The sequence below is a fragment of the Dendropsophus ebraccatus genome, chromosome 3 (assembly GCF_027789765.1).
Source record: "Dendropsophus ebraccatus isolate aDenEbr1 chromosome 3, aDenEbr1.pat, whole genome shotgun sequence".
Taxonomy (NCBI): Eukaryota; Metazoa; Chordata; class Amphibia; order Anura; family Hylidae; genus Dendropsophus; species Dendropsophus ebraccatus.
Window position 1 is genome coordinate 45,618,759 of NC_091456.1, and position 20,581 is coordinate 45,639,339.

At 42.4% G+C, this 20,581-nt stretch overlaps 1 protein-coding gene across 1 annotated transcript in view; it reads right to left on the reverse strand.

The window, feature by feature from the left end:
• Positions 1 to 20,581, reverse strand: part of ZFHX2 (zinc finger homeobox 2) — a 68,182-nt gene that overhangs the window by 24,650 nt on the left and 22,951 nt on the right. The window contains exons 3-7 of the mRNA XM_069961634.1: positions 16,597 to 18,738; positions 15,603 to 16,156; positions 12,823 to 13,027; positions 9,877 to 9,948; positions 8,033 to 8,091 (exon numbers count right to left, since the gene is read on the reverse strand). Of these exons, the coding sequence (XP_069817735.1) occupies positions 8,033 to 8,091; positions 9,877 to 9,948; positions 12,823 to 13,027; positions 15,603 to 16,156; positions 16,597 to 18,697 (2,991 nt within the window). The 5' untranslated portion in view covers positions 18,698 to 18,738. The remainder of the gene's footprint in view (positions 1 to 8,032; positions 8,092 to 9,876; positions 9,949 to 12,822; positions 13,028 to 15,602; positions 16,157 to 16,596; positions 18,739 to 20,581) is intronic.

Sequence of the window (20,581 nt, forward strand, 5' to 3'; positions counted from 1 at the left end):
CCCCTACACTGTGGCCCCACTTTATACAGTAGTTAGCCACCATACGGTACATGCCTTGTTACCCTCCTATACAGCCTCCATACTGTATACGTCCCTCCTCTCTCTGTAGCTGTTCCCCCATACTGCAGGTGCTCCCCATACTTTATACCTTCTCCCAACTATGTAGTTGTTCCTGAATACTGTATATGCCCCCCTCTGCAGGTACTCTCCGTACTTTATACACCCCCCCCCATGTAGTTGTTCCTGAATACTGTATACACCCCCCTCTGCAGGTACTCTTGATACTTTATACACCCCCCCATGTACTTGTTCCTGAATACTGTATATGTCCCCCTCTGCAGGTACTCTCCATACTTTACACAACCTCCTCCCCATGTACTTGTTCCTGAATACTGTATATGTCACCCTCTGCAGGTACTCTTGATACTTTATACACCCCCCATGTAGTTGTTCCTGAATACTGTATACGCCCCCCTCTGCAGGTACTCTTAATACATTATACACCCCCCCATGTACTTGTTCCTGAATACTGTATATGCCCCCCTCTGCAGGTACTCTCCATACTTTATACAACCCCCCCCCCACCACTATGTAGTTGTTCCTGAATACTGTATACATTCCACTCTGCAGGTACTTCCCAAACTTTCTACCTTCCTCCCCTCTGTAATTGGCTCGTGTACCCTTCGCCCCAATATTTAATGTCCCCTACAATGCATCTTCTTACCACTCCTGCCTCCTCTGCAGCTTGTGTTAAGCAGGTGGGGGCAGGGACCCGGTGTCAGGGATCTGGTCAGTAACTACGGCTTATTTTTGGAGTAGGGCTTATATTTCAAGCCGACTTCGATAAGCCTAAAAATGAAGCTAGGTTAACTTATTTAAATTTTAAGCTTTGGCATAGACCTCGACCACTGGTGAGGCCTAGGTGCCACCATGGTCTTTCTGGTGCAGTCTCAGTAGATAAAAAGAGATGCCCATATAACACAATCAGAACCTCAACTACTGTCACGTGTGCTTTATATCTGTGAAACAGAACAGAATTTTTTAAAAACATTCTTTGCTCTGTATGCAAATAAGAGACAGTCATCTGTGACTGTAGAAAATGTATTGCAGTTTAACATAGCAATGGCAGTCAGTGCCCAGGAAAAAAAAAATCTATTTGCATGCAGGACAGTGGACTTGTGGGCAGAGGACATACAAACTTAAATTTTTGCATTAGATTCTTCCATTCTTATATACAGTATAATCTCCTTTATTCTAACTGTGGCAGATTGGACCAGGCCAGGATCAGTAGTTGTAGTCTCATGTATTTTCATAACACATGAACAGGGTTGTGCTGCTCTCCGGAAAGCTGTTTATGTCAATGTTTAATCTGTAAATGGAACAAATGGCTGTCGCAACGCCAAGTTCACAATGACATACCACTGCCACAAACCTCTACAAAAAAAAATAGCAGGAACACCGCGCGTTACATGTAGTACTGTTGTGCTTTCATTCTTTTAAACGAATGTCTCAAGGAAATGTTCCTCGAACTACCTTTATAGTTTACACCATGCCTCATGCAAAATTGGCACATAAGCCCCGATATTCTTCAGACATATATGTCAATATTAGTGACTAAATGTATGCCAAGGGGGCATCCTGTTGGCATGTTTGGCCAGCATATTAGTATCCTGCTGCTCCTCATATATAAAGGTACAGAAGTATATATACGTGTTTATATATATATATATATATATGTTCCCTTAGGCAGTCTCATGTGGTTCCACCAAATGTAATTGGCGAAGGTGGTGTCAATCAAGTCTGTAGGAATCTGTAATTGTGCTATCATGGTTATTATTTTCTTACTAATTTTTCCCCGCTGAACTGAACGGGGAATGTAATCAAAAGTTACTTTGTTGGTGATGGCCGATAACGTGACAGTTGTCATGACAGCTGAAAATCATGCTGTGCTAACTAGAACGCCACAATAGCCTTTCAGGCTTCTCATTCTGCGGAGGTGTGTTGCATTCTGGGAATTTATTCTTCGTTTCTATAAGTTCAGCTGTACATATTCACAAATATGCTGTAAAAGCCGTACTAAAATATAGTATAAAAGTATTTCCCCAATGTCCCGTATCAACATTTGCACTGCATACAGTTCACCAAATATCGTTAAATGTTTCTGGCCACCGTCCCTGCCGCCCCGCACTCCCCCCCCTCCCCCCGTCTATACTTGGTTTAGGGCACTTACCGTTCTGAGTAAAAAATAACCATCTTCCAGATCCATCCGGGTGAAGCTAAGGCCAACACCTAGCGTTCTCTCCTTAGTGTAATACTGTCACCTCTCTCCCCCGGTCTCCACTTCTCTGTGCCCTTGTGACACTCACAGCTAAGTTGCACTTGTGCCGGCACGGTGCCTGCTACACCATTTACAAATATCAGTGTAATCTGACTTCAGTTCTCCCTTCTGCCAACAATGTCTTTCACCCACCCTTCAGTTCCCTCTGTCACCTCTCATGCCTACTTTCTCACTCTCCCACCTAGTTGTACACTATATCTACTGTACTAAAATACAGCACGCTGCTAGGATTCTTTCCCCAAAACTAACTCCTAAGGCACTTTCTGCACTCCTCACCCCTATTGTCTCCTGTTTCTTCTCTCTTTTAATTTCTTTATCTCTCTTTCTCGCTCTCTCCTTCTTTCGGCCTAGCTGGTAAACAAATCCTCTCCCCCTCCTATCTCCTCCCCTGCTGGGTGTTACAGACTTGGGCCTGCATTTAACCCTCAGATGTCCGCCCCCCTCCCTGGGAAAGATGTCTGATCACTTCCTGCTGCTCCTGGGTAATGCAGACCATGTGACAGATGTAAAGACTGGGCATGCTGGAACTAGTGGCTGCTTTTCCCTGCTATTACACGTTGATTCAATCACTGCCTGTGATCAGTAACTGCTTTGTAGCTAGAACTAGATTAGTACTGTCATCCTGTAGTCACATAATAGACGTGGAAAAAAACAACTTGTGAAACTGGAGCTACTGATTTTTTTATGTACAAATCAATGTTTTCAGTGTTTCAAAAACTATGCATAATACCCGTGATTTAAACACTTATACACACACCCTTATATTACAGGGTAATGCATACATTAAGGGACTCTAAGAACTAGCTACAGGGAAAAAAGAGCTCTATGTATTTATTTTGTCACCTGATCAGCCCTTTATAGGTATGTGTAAGAAATAATGCCCCTCCAGCCATGGTCTCTGGAACTAGTAGTTCAGGATACATTCATTATTAGAAAAGGGTTTTTATGCACTGGACAATTCCTTAGGGCCAGTTCACACAGAGAAAAAGCGGCAGGATTCCACGACGGCGCTCTCTGCCGTGAAATCTCGTCTTCCTCAGTGTGTCAATGGGAGGGCTTGTACGCCTCCGCTTTCGTCGCTCTCCGCTCAAAGAATTGACACTGAGGCAGACGGGAATCTCGTCGCTTTTGCTCCGTGTGAACTGTCCCTTAGCCTGAACAATGTAAAAATGCACCAGGTTTATCACAGTATCTCAGGCTGTTTGATTAATTAGATGTGTGGTAGAGATTTACAGTATTAACAAAGCACTGTAAATTCGCTCATCTCTACTGTCTAATCTAGTCGCCCCCGTAAATAGTGGGGTAGACAATAAAAAACAGTTTTTGTTACCCACAGTATCATGGCTCAGTAGAATTTTTTTTAAATTGCTCTAGTAAAATGGAGGCTGATTTTTGATTTGTTCTTATGGGCAATAAAGATAGTTTTTCTTTTAGACAGTTTTCATTATCTCCCCCATAGTCATCCAAGAGGGGGAAAGGGGTACAGCAAGGTATGGAGGAAATGAGGTATCTTCCCGTGCCTAATTTATCATGGTTTATGCCAAGCATGTAAAAAATCTACACCTGCTCTGGAACAGGTGTAGATTTTTGTGCAAGCCCTGTGACAGACGCAGGTCCCGCCAGATTTACTAATCCGGCAGAGTGAATGGGGGCAGGCCTTGATTTTAAGGCCAGCATACAAGTCTTAATAAATCTCCCCTATTGAGCGGTTTTCTTTTTTTCTTGAAATTGTATACCCGACGTATATATTTTTGTAACATAACAGTCAAAGAGAAATTTATGGAAACATAAAGCCTTTCGTTTTCTGGCATGCGCAGTAACAGGTAAACCAACTTTATTTAGAGGGAAAAAACTTTCATGGAGAGAAAACATAAATTTTTATGCAAAAACGTATATAAACATACAAACGTATAACTATATGTTTAACTTATATGTTTTAAAAATGTATATGTCTGCGAAAGGAAACCATACATTTCTACATTTTTAGGCTATGTTCACACTATGTAAAAGTACGGCCCTTGTTGCTATCGGCAACAACGGCCGTACTTTTTGCGGAGCGCAACATAACCTTATCTGATATGGGATCCCAGCCGGAGTGTATACACATCGTATACGCTCCGGCCGGGATCCCATACGGGGCCGCAAATAACTGACATGTCAGTTTTCTGCGGCCGGAATCCTGCGGCCGGCCGCGATGATCCAGGCACAGACCGGCCGTTCCGTGACCCGTCCGGGGTCACGGAACGGCCGGTCTGATACGTTGTGTGAACACAGCCTTAAAGTGAACCTGTTAGCTGAAGTTCACGTTCTAAACTGCTGACACTGTTAGATAGCAGTAAGGGCATGAAGACACAGTGTACCTTTCATATATCCATCTTTGCTTCCAGAATGTAGGAAAAGAGCCAATGAGGCTTTCCAAAGGCCCTGAAGTGCGAAGGGTTGTGGCGCCTCCTCACTGTCCTTCCAAACTTGTTCCTGCTTGACTGACAGCTGGATATCTGTTTTCAAATCTTGGCCGGTGCACAATTCAGATGCACAATGCAGTAACAAGATTTGGAGATTCAACCCTGACTTTCAGTCAAGCAGGAACAGGGATGGGAGAAGGCTCTCAATATATCAGCTCTCAATATGTCAGCTCTCAACACGTCAAGGGATAGGGAATGCCTCTTTGACCAGGGGTTAAAAGCATTTTTCTACACTATGAAAGCACAGATGGATATATGAAAGGTACCATGTACCGGCTGATTGGGTCTTTAGAGCAGCTTTCTGTGTAAACAGGGTTATGTGTACACAGTAACGATAAAGGTGTGAGGTGCAGCGCTCTTTTTCTTCCCTGAACCGTATTTTATTTCTCTTTTTTCTCAGTGTTTTTGCACTCCTCCTGGAAGACCCACATGACCGCAATTAGCAGGAGACACCTGAGTGCATGTGCTTTTATCCCTCCTGTTTGTCCCATTCTATCTGCAGTAGCAATGGTGAGCGCAATACCTTATCCAGACTTGTGCTGTTTGGGGGCAGCTTCCTCTGCCAGCGGTGCTGGCTGGGAGTTTTTTGGGGGGGGCATTTTAGGTCTGGTCCTGTGGCATGGGGGTTGCAGGGCCGTTCCATGGCCCCCCTTCCCTGCTCATGCACGCCTGCGGGGGTGGTGGTCACTTACCGGCACAGTGTGGACTTAATGTAGGGACCCATGTGTATCAGATACCTGCACGTGGTACATGGGGCAGTGTGGCTTGATCGATTCATACACAAAATTCTGATGTTTTTATGCAGCCGAGAGGCACTAGTGTCAGCCATAGGTGTGAGGTGCAGCGCTCTTTTTCTTCCCTGAACCAAACTATAAAGGTCAGTTCACACGGAGCAAAAGTGGTGGAATACAGCAGAGGAGAATCCAGTCTGCCTCAGTGTGCTAATTCTTTGAGTGGAAAGCGACAGAAGCGGAGGTGCACAAGCCCTCCCATAGAGACACTGTGTGACACTAAGGCAGTTGGTATTCTGCAACAGAGAGTTCCGCCACAGAATCCTACCTGCCTCAGTGTGACACAGTGTCTCTATGGGAGGGCTCACGCTTCTCCGCTCCATGGCTCTCTGCTCAAAAAGCGCAATTTTTGCTCCGTGTGAACTGGCCCGAAAAGAAAACTGATAGCACAGATATGTACATATCTTTGCTGTCAGTTTAAGGGTGTGTTCACACGTAACGAATCTGCAGCGGTGATGTATACACTCCGGCGGGCAGGGGGTTAACTCACAGCAGTATGTGCATCCCGCTGCGAGTTTCTCTGGCCAGGGATCCGCAGCGGATCTCGCTGCAAATTTGCTGCAAGAATTCCGCTTCGGATCCGTTACGTGTGACTGCGCCCTTAAGATCACAAGCAGCAGAGCATCCTTACCATCCGCGCTGCTTGGGATCCAGCAGCAATCCTCCAGTTTGATCCGGCTGTGTCTTCAGACAACCCCTCCTCCGGGTGTAAATCATTCTAAAGGAGGATGGACTGGAGGAGACGTGCTAGATCACAAGCAGTGCATATGTAAGTATACACAGCTGCTTGTGATCTTTAAAATATATAAATATCTGTGCTGTGTTTCCCGGGCTGAACAAATGATACAAGGATTGTTTATGCAGCCCAGCACCGTTGATTTGTCATGCTGTGTGAAGGCTCTGCAAACGAGAACCAATCTCGCTGATCAGCTCGTTTGCGGCCCCCACAGCCCAAAAATTTGTTGACGTAAAAGCACCCAAACAGTGTCAGTAGTTTGGAACGTGAATTGCCGATGACAGATTTCCTTTAAGTTATCTGTGTGTTATCTGTGTGTAAACCTAGCATTAACATCTGCTAACCCTGCATGTGTGTAGCAAGGTGATATGTGATTATGGTCTTAATGGGGTTTTACATGCGGAAATGATTGATGGCTGGGTGCCAAGATCCGACACCTAGACCAATCACCTATTAGGGAAAAACATTTGCACCCTCACTATACAGTGAAGGTGTTACAGCAGCTCAGCTCTCATTCTAGCCCTGTTCACTGTGTAGTGTGGGTGCCATTCCCCAAGTGTAATGTCTATCCTAATGCTTATATGCATTATAATAGACATCAGGGAAGGCTCAGTAATGCATGTGTTGCATTCAGCAGCATTAGAGTATGTTCACATCTCGTTTTTCTCCACACGTTGGGCTACACGTCAGGAATCAGTGAAAAAAGGATGCGGCCGCACATCGGGCTGCAAGTCCGCATCCTTTTTTCACTGATTCCAGACGTGTAGCCTGACGTGTGGAGAAAAACGAGATGTGAACATACCCTTAGCCGCATGTAACTGTGTCGGGACCAGAGCTTTAGCAGCCCTACAGTTCCCCACACAATATTTTCTTTAATAAAGTCATACTACAAAGTTATACAACTTTATTAAAGAAATAAAAAAAATAATAATAATTTCTTTTTGTCACAATATTCTTTTTATTTTCGTCAGAACCTTCTGCTGATTTTGGTGGAATTTATTAACAATTCAAAATTTTCCAGGTTTCTCATTGAGTTCATTACTAGCAGATGATGTTTCAATCTGTATCTTTCTAATCCTTTATCTCTTGTATGGAAAAGCAGCATCAGAACTTTCTATACTTCTTCATCTCTAGAAATAACATGTGTACCTAGCCAGGCCATTGATGAATGTTAGGCCCCGTTCCCACTGAGCAAAGCTAGCGGAATTCCGCGACGGAATTGTCCGCCGCGGAATGCCGTTAGCCTCCCGCTCATAATGGGAGTCTATGGGAGGCGCGCGCTGCTGCTCTGTACGCGCTGAAGAATGAACATGTTCATTCTTCAGCGCGGACAGGGCAGGAGCGCGCGCCTCCCATAGACTCCCATTATGAGCGGGAGGCTAACGGCATTCCGCGGCGGACAATTCCGTCGCGGAATTCCGCTACCTTTGCTCAGTGGGAACGGAGCCTTAGAAGGAAAGTCAGGAGTGTCTGCTGGGAAATGACCCATGTATAATAAACATATAGGGGCGGATACTGATGTTGATGTTGTAATAATGTGTTGTTATATATATACTGATAAATAGTAATTCAGTTATGTAGGGACTTTCCAAAATACAAAAGACTCATGATGACTTGTTCAGTATAGAGGAACTGAAAAAAAGAACAGCAAAAGGGTGACCAGGATCCTTAGTGACACCTAAAAGAACTCGAGAACACATACCGTAGTCCCTTCGGCAGCTTTTTCACACTCAGCCCTCGATGTCTCATCCTGTACAGAAGCTGAATCAGGAGATCAGGGGTCAGGAAGGGTTAAACAACTAACAGAAAAGGGTTAAGGTTTCTGGTCCTACACATGCAGAAGTAAGGGGTTCACTGGTAAATGTCTTTGGGTACAGGGTAAATGGCATGCATGATTTATTAGGGCAAAATGAGCTGTCTGAAGCTGGGTTCACACTACATTTTTTCATCCTTTTTTTGTTTTGTTTTTTTTTGTGCAAAAAACGGATGAAAAACGGATGGATCCGTTTTTCCATTGAATTCCATTACCAAGAAAAAAAAAAAACGGGTCAAAACGAATCCTTTTTTTTTAACATCCACAAAAACGTAGTCAACCTCATTTTTGTGTCCGTAAAAAAAAAAAAAAAAAAAAAAAAGGATCCATTTTGATAATGGAATTCAGTGAAAAAACAGATCACAACAGATGCACACATGCATCTGTTTTTTCTATCTGTTTTTCGCAAAAAACTGATGAAAAACACGGATTGCAAAAACGTAGTGTGAACCCAACCTAATTCGCATATGCAATAGACTGCAATGGAATGATGGTCAATGGATGCGCAAAAGTAAATCAATAAAGGTGTTCTGCAGGACGCTATAAATAAAGTATATTGAGAATTGGGGGGTCACATATAAAAAAATTCTAATTTGGGGCAAATTTACATTAACATTTCCCAACATATCTACACAAATACAAATCCTGTTCAACATACAGGGCTGTCTCCAAATAATCTTATTTGCTGCGTTCCACAGAACATCTTTGGTCAGAAAATGAGTCCCAGTTACAGTGAGCTTGTGGAAGGCCCAAAGTCTGTATTAACTACTAGTGAAAGAGTCAGAACTTAAAGGAAAACTATCAGCAGGTTAGACGTAACTAACCTGCTGGTATCTCCTTATAGTGCACAGAGTGCTGAGGATGAAGGTAAGGTTCTTCTGTGCAGATTGTAGTTAAATCCCTATGCTGATTAGATGGTTTGGTGCATTGGGAGCGGCCCCCCAGCCATACCACTTTGCTTTTATTCATTCGATGGGGCAGGCCAACTGGGGGTGTATGGGTGCACTAGGACTACTGCCCCCCAATGCACCAAACCATCTTATTAGCCTTGGGATTTAACAACAAACTGCTCGTAAATGGTACTTAGGATGAAGGTAAGAAACTTGCCTTCATTCTAGCGCCCCATGCACTACAGGGACATTTAAGCACTTTGTCTAATCTGCTGATAGTTTCCCTTTAAAGCATTACTGTTACTACGTCACGTAGAGACACGTCAAAAATTCTGATCGGCTGACGGTCTGAGTGTTCAGACTATCACTGGTAGCTAAATCAGGAAGTCCCGTAAACCTAATAAGAGAAGGGCTCAGCCATGCCATTCTTTTGGCTCTATCGAGTGATGGGTTAAGTTGTGAAAACCCAGACCCAACCATTAAATCTTTGCATGAAATCTTTTTATTAAAAAATAGTAAGAAACAGACAGATATAGAAGTAACGTCACCAAAATAATTGTAAATATTTTGGAAAGCAGACGAAATGACTAATCAAATGCAGTCATCAAGTCTGTCATAATTATCTATATAGCATCAATAATTTAGAGAAGACTAGATTCCAAATGTCAATTTTTTTTTTTTTTAAAGTGACAGTAACGCTTTAAAGGCATCAGGTAGTTCAAATAAGGAATAAAATTGTCAATCAAGAAATCACTTTAATTTAAAGGCACTGGTTTCAAACTTCTTGGGGAAAACTGTAGGATTGGAAGTACATAGTTACAGAACAGAAAGCCCTTGTCTCACCTTGGGAGGTGTCTGCATTTTCCTCTCCTGGGTCTGGATTTGATGGTATTTCTGGGTTCATTGAGACCTTACCTGAAATAACAATATAAAATGTATGTATATGTAACTTATCTATCCGACATAAACCTGTATGCATGTTTATTTGCTGCTTAAAATACATGATATATTTATTACAAAGAAGTAGTGGGGGTGACCTCAGGGTTAAGGATACGCTGCACACATGGAAATTAGGGGGCATTCATACATTCCGTGCACGGAAGATGTGCTACAGACCGGAAGGAGCAACTCCCAGAATCATGATTCATTATGATGCCGGAAGGTCTGAAACAGCTGTGTCAGTACAGTAATGTGAGAGATTTAGACTGTTTCAGAGCTCCTGGCATTATAATGCATCATGTTTCCGGGGGTTCCGGTCCATAGCACATCTTCTGTGTACCATGATGACAGAACGTGTGAATGCCCCCTTAATGTTTGCAGCTTGTCTTGCCAGGGAAAGGAACAGATACCATCTTCAACTAAGGGACTACATGTGTAATACCGTATATACAGTGTTCAAGCACCTAAGCCAGTCAGTATATACAGCTCGCTGTTTATTCTTTTAAGATATCTCTCTTTGCAGAAAAGATGTTGCTTAACCATGACAGTGAAAATACGGCCTATATTCTGGATGAGGTACTAAAACAGTTCTGGAAAGAATGCGCAGGCAGGCGGAGAGAAATGAGAGGACAGACACAGTGTCACCAGATAAACGATTATACTGAAAATTGACAGTTGTGGGGAATTTATTCCTGTTTCAGCTAATTAAAGTGTTAAAGTTCTTTAACACCGTTCAACCGCCGCCAAAATCATAAAATATTGATCCGGAGATGGGCCCGGAGCCAGAAGGAAAGGAGGGGAGGCAAGGGGGCAGAGTAATACTGTGCGAGAGAGACTCGACCACAAAAGAAGATCATAAAAGGCAGAAAAGACTGTAACACAAAATCAACCGTATAAGGCTCCAATATCGAGAAAAACGTGATGTGTCAACACAACATAATCTATAGGTTTATATAATCTATTAGGTGGTTTCAATATAAACTGGGTCTATTGGTATATTTACATGATTTTTAGGTATACCGTCTTAGCTCTCATCCCATATTCTCTTTATGTTCTTCCAATATTACAGGCATGGTTTACAGCCTAGGTAAGAAAGCTAGAAGACCAACACGTTTTATTTCGTAAACAAGTATTGTTATGGTCAGTATCAGTAATTAACCTCTTTTTTAAATTAATTTTTTATGTTAGATATGTTAGATATTTTTAAATTATATATATATATATATATATATATATATATATATATAATTTTTTTTTAGTGTTTCTTCTAATATCCTTAATAACATATTTAAAAATAATCCTGAAATCTTGCAGTTTTTATACAGGCCAAGCTTCCGGAAAGTCTGACACTATGTTATCAGTAAATAGTCATCTCATTATCACAGGTAGAATTTACATAAAGGTAACAGCATTATTAGACAGTAGAATTCAGGTAACACAGGGTCACATGATGGGCAATAGGTGATGGTCACAGCGCACCTCCCCCCTCTCTCTGCACAGTAAGCTCTGAACAGGTCACAGAGCATACCTAGAACAATCTCCCACAGAAGTCAATTTTCTTAAGCCCATGTGGATGCTGTAAAGCAGTGTTCTAAACTGCTGTTAACAGGGCAGAGTACCAGCTTAGACAAAACAGCTGCACCCCCATACTTTTGTACGGAAAACAGGAAGGAATTAACAAGCATAAAACAAAAAACAAACAAACACTGATTTATAGAATATAATATGTTTCACTATCTGGGTCTAAAGTAAAACAAATATAAGTGACACACTCCTTTCACATGTTGCCATGCAGTACACAGCTAGTTACTAGTTAACAATGGACACTTTTCTATCAGCATCACTTAGATAGTTAAGCTCTCTTTGGATTATTGATATTAGACAGGGACAAGGAGCCTTAGGGCCCAATTACAGGGAAAGATTGTTGTGCGAACATTCATTAAATCGTTCAAATTTAGGTGATAATCTTTTCATGTGTATGCAAATGACTAACGAAAAAGTATTCTTATGTTGCAAATCTTTCGGTGTATGTATACATCGTTCATTCGTAATTATAAACTTTCGTAGACTAGAGTATGCGAACGATTGTAAATGCAATCAGAATTGCCATAGAAACTAACGACTATCGTTCCGTGTATTATGGTGAATGATTTCAGGTCGTTCCCAAAAGCGCTCATTTGCAATCGTTAATCGTAAATCGGTGGAAACGAAAAATCACTTCCGAATCAGGAATGGGTAAGTTCACACTTGGTCAATGGTGAAAGAATATTTTCCAAACAGGAAATACATCTTTATAAGCTGCAGGTTACTGTCAGTAACTAACAATGGCTTCTTCATATAATGTCCGGTATATATATATATATATATATATATATATATATATATATATATATATAGTACATTTGCCTGCAGTACCATACATCAAGCTTCTCATTATAACGGCCCTGCTTTTATATTTGGTATTACACAACAATGAAGGGATACAAATAAAAATCAACTTCCTATAGATTCTTGGAGACTTCAGAAAATCCTAGCAGAATGGAGTATAAAGTAAAAGCTATGAATTTCCCTGAGCAGACATTAATCTGAATGCCATAGCTTACAGAAATGAAGGGGGTTGGCAGAAGACCACGGGCTGTGGTATAAATCCACAATCCAAATACATTTTGTCATTTGGCCTCTTATTGATCCCAACCATATAATCGATATGAACTGTGACCGATGCATTACCCAGACTTTCATTCTCCTGAATGGATCATGTATAGGGCATTGTTCATAAAACAATAACTCAAGTTCTCTGCATAAACTAGGTACTATGTATTGTGTTCTCGAAAAGAAATAAACCCTTACTGTGTTCCTGTTGGCTCCTGCAGACAGTTACAATTCTTTCGAGTACAGCTTCTCCATGCATCAGCCTCCACTGTGTAAGATTTTGATGGTGACTCGCTGAACGCAAATGTGACATCATACCAAGACGAGACCCAGTGGTGCTGTCACATGGGGCACAGCGGAAACAGACGTCACTGCCACCAGCACCTTCAATGGCCTGCAAAAACTTTATAAAGACATATAAAGAGTTCATTAAGAAGCATTTTCCTTAACATCATAAGCATCATTTTTGAGATAAAAAAGAGAATAATATTAGGACTAAGTGTCCCTTCAAACAGACTTAAAGGAGAAGTCCAGCTAAAATTAAAAAAAAAGTGCAGGCAGGGGGTGTGAATGTAATAAAGGATGTATACTTACCCATCCCTGTGCCCCCGCAGCAATGTGTTACTGCTCCTTGACCCCCGCCAGCATCCTCCAGCCGGACACTGCTGCAGTCAGGTTGGGTGCTCTCCCCAGAGTCATGACAATGCAAGAAGCCAGGGGAAAATGAGTTCTGGCGGCACTGGGACAGGCAAGTATATGTTCTTTATTATGTTCCCCCACCCCCCACCTGCACTGGATTTTTTATTTTTGCCGGACCTCTCCTTTAAAAGGTCCAATAAGCTGTCAGCAATCATTTAACAAACCAATAGCTCTGTCCTGTTTAGTGACCATGGTAGAGACATCACCTATCTTTCTCAGAGATCCTCTATCCTAGAGTTATCAACAACTGGGGATCATCAGGCGAGTCGTTTTAGGACAGGCCTACAATACAAGCCCCATTAACTGGCCCCATGCCTACAACAAAAACAATAAGCATAGTCCTATATCTGTAAACTGTTAGGTCAAATGTCAACCTGACATCTCTTTTATAGAACATTGTGTTCAAATACTGTGGTATGAATTTACCTAAGTGATCTGGTATATTTATACTGCCCATTATTATATTATTTTGTTTGATGGATCATAGAATAAGTTGTTTTTTTTTCTTTGTCCATTAGCATGCATGCACTTGAACTGACTTTTTCTGTGACCTCATCCATAATGTCTATTGTGGACCATAATAGGAGGCACAGGTAATATCCACAATAAGTATTGTATTCCTCTAAAAAGATACGGAAACACCTTACATATTACACAGGCATGTTAAAATATATTATACCGCATAACTATAGAAAAAAAGAGATTGTAGAGGGCACTCACCATTAAAAATTCCAGCTTTATTCAAAAATTTCCATTAAAAAACTTAATTGCAGGATGAGCAAGGGGATGTACGCCAACTCCTTCTGCGTCTGTAGAAGCACGGTGACGTCACGTGAAACAGCTGTCACACTGCCGCATTGATCAGAAGGAGTTGGCGTACATCCCCTTGCCCGTCCTGCTATTGACGTTTTTAATGGAAATTTTTGAATAAAGCTGGAATTTTTAATGGTGAGTGCCCTCTACAATCTCCTTTTTTCTATATTGACTACAGTATACTGCATTTTCAGTAGAAGTGAGCACCCCGTAATTTAAGAGGAACTCACATCCATATCACAATTGCCTGTGGAAACATATAATGAAAAAAATTACTAAGTAGTGGCGGTGACTATTTCTTCTGTTTAATACTGCATAACTATGATACCATTAACCCAGTGTATTACAAATTACAAAAATCATGGTCTATTCGTTAGCGTGCACTGTTGTATACTATTATCTTTTTCATTGTGAATACTTTGCACTCAAGCGTTAAATAAGGCCACAGCAAATGTTATTGTCTATGCTTTTAAAATCTAATGCCTCTTGCTACGCAATAATAATTTCAAGTATTTCCTGTAGGGGGCTCTACCAGCAAGGCTATACTTTAGACTGTAAGCTCTAATGAACAGGACCATCTCCGTTTTATTGTGTCCAATGTTTATGCTCATTGTGCACTGAAGAATTACCTTAATATAATGTATCCTCGCTGTGCTATCCCTATTATGGGTTCAACAATGGTGTAAACTTCCAGAAAAGGGACAACTAGCTGGTTCTCTGTTCTCTTGTTTCTTTCCTGTTCTCTTGTAAACTTTAACTTTATGAGCTGTGTGGTATCAGTCTACATTAAATCTTGACTTTCATGAACAATTACTAATACAGGACTTCCACTGTGATGGAATTTGACAAATAAAATAAAAAATAAAATGAGTCAGTGAGATAATTTGAGGATGTAATCAAACAACTCCCTATATGTAATTTTTTTTAAAACCTTGTGGTTGTGACAGGGGCGGCATATTGGGGTTAAAGCGAATGTACCATCAGGTACATTCACTTTAAATGTTGCACATGAATAGATTGGCACCGTCGCGGGCGGTGCCGCGGCCCTTTTTTTGAACCGTGGCCGGGTTCCAGTCTATTACAAAGCACCGGATCGGGCTGAAGCACTGGAGGCGGGCTGGTCTGCCCCAAGGGAGGAAATCCCCGCCCCTCTATGATGCAGCTCCATTGATTCTAATGGAGCAGTGTTACAGAGGGAAGGGGGTTTTCTTCCACTGGGGGCAGATCAGCCCGCCTCCAGTTCTCCAGCGCGGGCCGGTGCTTGGTAATAGACCGGCACCATGCACAGGAACCGAGCCGCAGTTCAAAATAAGGACCGTGGCATCGGCTTTCCGGTACGTTCGCTTTAACTGTAGTCACACCTTCAGAAGTCACAAGTCATAAAATGCTCAATGTAAAAAATGAAAGTCCTCAACACAAGAAAAATACTTATAGGGTTGAATATTCATCCCCTGTGTATACTTCACCTTGTAGACGCGCAGGCTCTCTTCATGCCCCCCTCCTTGCACATGCAGCTGTATTTTCTCTCTGCTGTTGCTTTCATATCCACACAGGTTACATCTCAGGTGCAAAGGAGGGAAAGAGGAGGCCTGGCTATATCCACTGATAGGAAGCTCCGCAGCTGAGGCTTGAGCAGTGGCCAAAGCTGCACCTCCCTCTCTCATATGAGCCGCTAACTGATACTTCTGTGCATGTTTGTCGGTTTTCAGGTGCAACTGGAAGTTGGCTTTGAGCTGGGTGCTATAAGAGCAAAGGCGGCAACAATGCAAGTCTCCTCGGACTTCTCTCCACTCCCTCTCGGGTAGAGACCGGCCTCTACTGGCATGAGATATTAATCCTTCCAGACTATCGGTGGTATAACAACGGCACACCAAACAGCGGAATACCCCAGGGGACCGTTCTTCATCAGGATTTAAAGATGAGTCTGGTAAGGAAGGAGGTGCAGGAATGGCCATTCCAGAAGGGTTTACAGCATTGACCTGTGAATTTGGCTGAGGATCTGGAGTAAGAAGGTTACAAGCTGTAGAGTAAAAGATATAAACACATTATAATGCGGGCAAAAAAATAACATATACAGAAGAGTAAAATAATTCTGTACTCAGCACCTTGTCTGTAATGGCAATGCTAACTGTTAACTATAACACTGATAACTTATTTGAATATGATTTTGATCTGTAGTGCAGTATTGCCATTTCACGTATTAAATTGGGGGGGACTTTCTACTTTCTTCTTGGGGTAGAACAAAACCAATGACAATGTTAACATTTTTGCATTCATTAAATGAAATAAAACAGATTTGTTGGCTGGTGGACTGACATGGGCTACTGCTTATTTGTACTTGTACTATAAACCATTACTATTGGCCACAATATTATTAGTTATAAGTTATTATATTAGTTATATAATAAAACTACTAAATACATGTCCTAAAGCTTGTTTGTTACCAATGTAGGTCCTCACCTTGAGTTCCAGTTGAGCTGAAGTGCATGGGATTGAAAAGAAGTGGATGCTCCAGTCCCTGATCTGGTGCCAGTGGGCTTCCATAGAATGGAAAGTTGTCTTGTCCCATTCCCAGGCCTTGGTGCAGCAGTAGTACATTCTGCATGTGCTTCTCACTGGTCATATGTATACGTAAATTGCGGGAAATGTTGGTTTCGTAATTGCACACCTTACAGTGCCATGATGCCTTTTGCTTAAGTTGACGGTCAGTGGGTGATGTTTGGCTTCCTTCTCCCTGCCCTGTGTTCACTGTTGGTGGTGCTAAGGGTGGAACTGAAGTGTTGGCTGCAGGGCCTGAACCTTGATAGCCTTGGAGATTGGCCAAGTGTTTGTCGGACTGCATGTGTATAGTAAGGTTTCCTTTAGTGGTTGTGGAATAATTGCAAGCTTCACAACGATATGGCTTATAGCCACAGTTGTAGCTTTCCCCACGTGCTAAGCGTGGATGCTGCTGGCCACTGTGGCAATAAGAGCAATGGCTGTGACTTTCAGGATGTTTTTCCTTCATATGAACATCTAGTGTCTGTTGGTATTTATAATGCCAGTTACATTTGGGACATTTAAGAGTTTTGCATGAATTGCGAGAGTGTAGCAGGGATAGCTGGCCTTGAAGAGACATACTTTGGAATGATTGGGGGCCTGAGGTTGGTGTGCATTCGTCAAAGGCCAAAGGCCCACGATCTGCATCTGTATGGTTAGCCCCTCTGTCAGAGCCATGAAGAGCTCCCATTTGTAACAAGGAATTTGTCATCATTGGACCATAGAAGCTTTGGTTTGCAAGTAGCTGCTCACTGATGTCTGAGGTCTGTGCGGCAGAGGGGTTGCTTTCCAGCATTTCCTCTACCTCTCCCTCAACATCTTCACCCAGTGCCTCTGTTCCTGCTGAGCACCAGTTCTCTGCACTGTTCTTTTCATCTTTGTTGGCCTTTGAATCTTTGGCTTCAGTTGAGTAGGATGTTTCTGTGGATTCACATTTGTGATAACTTAAAGGTGAGTCGGGCACCAGGCCCATAGAAAGCTTTGGACTCTCTGGTTTCCCTTGAAAAGTCACGTGACTTTTGGTATTGTGTTTTGTGTCTTTCACTACATCTTCCAATGTTCCAGACTGTTCAGTTGCACTTTGGATTATATCTAAAAGTGGGTTGTCTTGAACATCGGAAAGGGCAACATTCTCTGGCTCCTGGCCAGCATCTAACTCAATGTGGCTTTTTTTTGGTTCTAAAAGGCTGAGAAAAACTTGCCCACTTGATCTATGAATGATACCAGAAGTACCACCTGATGCCAACTGATCTTGAAATGGGTGCTCTAACCCATGATAGTGGGAAGCATGCAATCCTAGCTGCTTTCCACTTTGGAAATTAAGCTGGCAAGGGTGACAAATCCATGTACCATTCACTCTTTGTGTCCTTATGGTCTCCCCTGTTGATTTGTGACTTAAATCATCTTCCCCTTTTTGCCCTTCAGTTTCTTTTTCTTTGGGTTGGTCTTGTGTTATGGGCGAGTTGCCAGGCGCCGGTTGAGTAAGTTCGGCTGCCTCAGCTGAGGTATGTAGGGATATTTGGTTAGAGCGAAAGCCTTGGTAGGTGGCGGTGAGACGAAAAGAGGTGAGTGGAGGACGTGACAACAATGTGCTTTTAGGGGAGTCCCGTGGTGAAGCTGGGGAAGGAAGAGCACCTTCCTCCTCTTCCTCGCCTTTCAGGAGGTAGACAGTTCCGTCGCTAGAAAAAAGCACATGTCCCACCAGGGCCTCCCCTCCGTCCTCATTTTCCTCCTTGCAGTTTGGCGGTAAAGGAGATGAGAGCTTTGGCAGAAAATTTGGGTGTGGAGAATTGGGAGTCACAGGTGGCTGCAACGAGGAGGATGTCGGGCTGACATCTTGGAATCCTCCTCCAGCAGCAGATACAGAGGAGGAGGCCGAGGAGGACAATTCTGGAGATGGGTTAGGAGGAGGGAGAGGGGTATCTTTGGTGGCTGTTGGGCAGAGGGGTAAATTGAGGTCCAGAGGCCAGGAGCTTCTTTCATCCTGCCCAGAAGAGGCAAGGAAGCATTCATCAGCATCCATAGCTGCACGGTTGATATGCAAGAATCATCTCAGACACAGCCCTGTGTACAAAAGAAGAATATTTATGAGAAACAATAAACAGACAAGGGTACGTTAAACTGATCACTGTTCATCACTATGTTTTTTAGGGTGTAAAACAATAATATTAATATCACTGCCTTCCTGCATGCTCTACTAGATAATTCAATGAATTCACTGCACATGAAAAGCACTATCTGCTGCATGCGTGCCTTGTGTTAACACAAGAGTTAATTTATGTACAATTTGCCTGGGGCTGTGTGCAGTATGGGGAACAATCACCTGCCTCTCCGGCTTGAAAGAATTTGGCCAATCTAATCTTTGACAAGGAATATGTTATGACAAGGTAAGGGTTAATTGCCATTCTGCTGGTCTCTCTCCTCCCCCCTCCCTGGAGTCCTTATAATTCTGCTCCCTACAGAGTCTGATGTTGAGGTGATTAAAGAGCTGTGAGCCTGAGCACATTAGCATGTTAATGAGTATGGAAATTATTAACTAAAGAGTTTCATTCTACAGCTTGAAAGAGGAGGGGGTTTAATATAGGGTGGGGGGTGGGGTGGGGTGAAGCACTGGTGCAAGAATGGGGGGCGAAAATTGTTGAGGGAAGGAATAAAAAATAACGACAGCACGAGCTCTGCTATTGTAATCACACCATCAAGCTGCCATATATCAGGATATACGCGGATGGAGCCACCAACATCAATAAATGCCTCCGTAAGAGCTCAATATGGAGCTGTCCTCATTATCGATAATCACTTTAATTGTTTATACTCCTCTTCATAATCAAAACCTAGGCCAGCCTCAACTAGCCAATTTATGCAGCCATCACCAACCGGCATAGTAATGAGCAGCTCGTGCAGGGACAAGCAAGTCATGCTGCCTTACACTCCAGAATAGATCATCGAAAAACAAGCAAATGTACAGGGTTTCCTTAACAGATCGTATCTATTATTATTATTACTAATCAAATGTTATAGCAGCGCTCATCCACTACATTCCGAATTTTATAAGATTATAAGATTATATAAGATTTTTCTCCCATGCCCTTGATACAGTGTTTACCTAATTGTTTATTACAACATGTTAACTTATTGTATATTAGTGAAAGCCTCTTCACCTGCACTGAAGTGCACAGAATCATCAGCTTTTTTTTTTTTAATTACTGCAACATATTGTGTATTGTTCACTATTGTTTACATCTTTGTGTTCATCTAATTGCCCCACTGTCCACCAAACAATAGAGATCAGGCAATAACCATACAATTGTTTTCCAACAGATCAGTCGATCAATTGTGTCTAATTGTTCCGTTAAACTTGAGCATGTCTGCTGAATTAGTCAATATTGGCTCAACGTTTATAGGCTGATTTAGGCTTTTTTTTTTACATTGGTATTATTGGTTCTGTTTCCTATATCTAATCTGTCTTTACATGGATCATGATGCATCATGGAGACTGGCTTGACTTAGGGCCCTATAACAATGAGTGATAATCAGCCAAATCTGTGTAATAGAGACAACGATCAGCTAATGACAACGATCATTGGCTAGCGATTCCCCAAACACCTGACACCTTACTGCTCCACACTCCCGGTCTTGTCTCCTGTGATTGGCTACTGTCGCCGGGACCGAGAAGCTGCGAAACACAGAAAGGAAAGACCGGGAACGGGGAGAGGTAAGGTTTTAGGTGTTTGGGCAAGACTTGCATGGACATTGCTAACAATGTCCATGAAGCCCTTACTGCCCGATAATCGGGCCATCTAATAGGTCCAGTAAACGAGCGCCGATCTAGCAGAACTGTGCTCGTTTACTAAAATAAGCGGGGCATAGTTATGCAGACGGCACTACCGTTGCCAAATTCTGTAAAAAA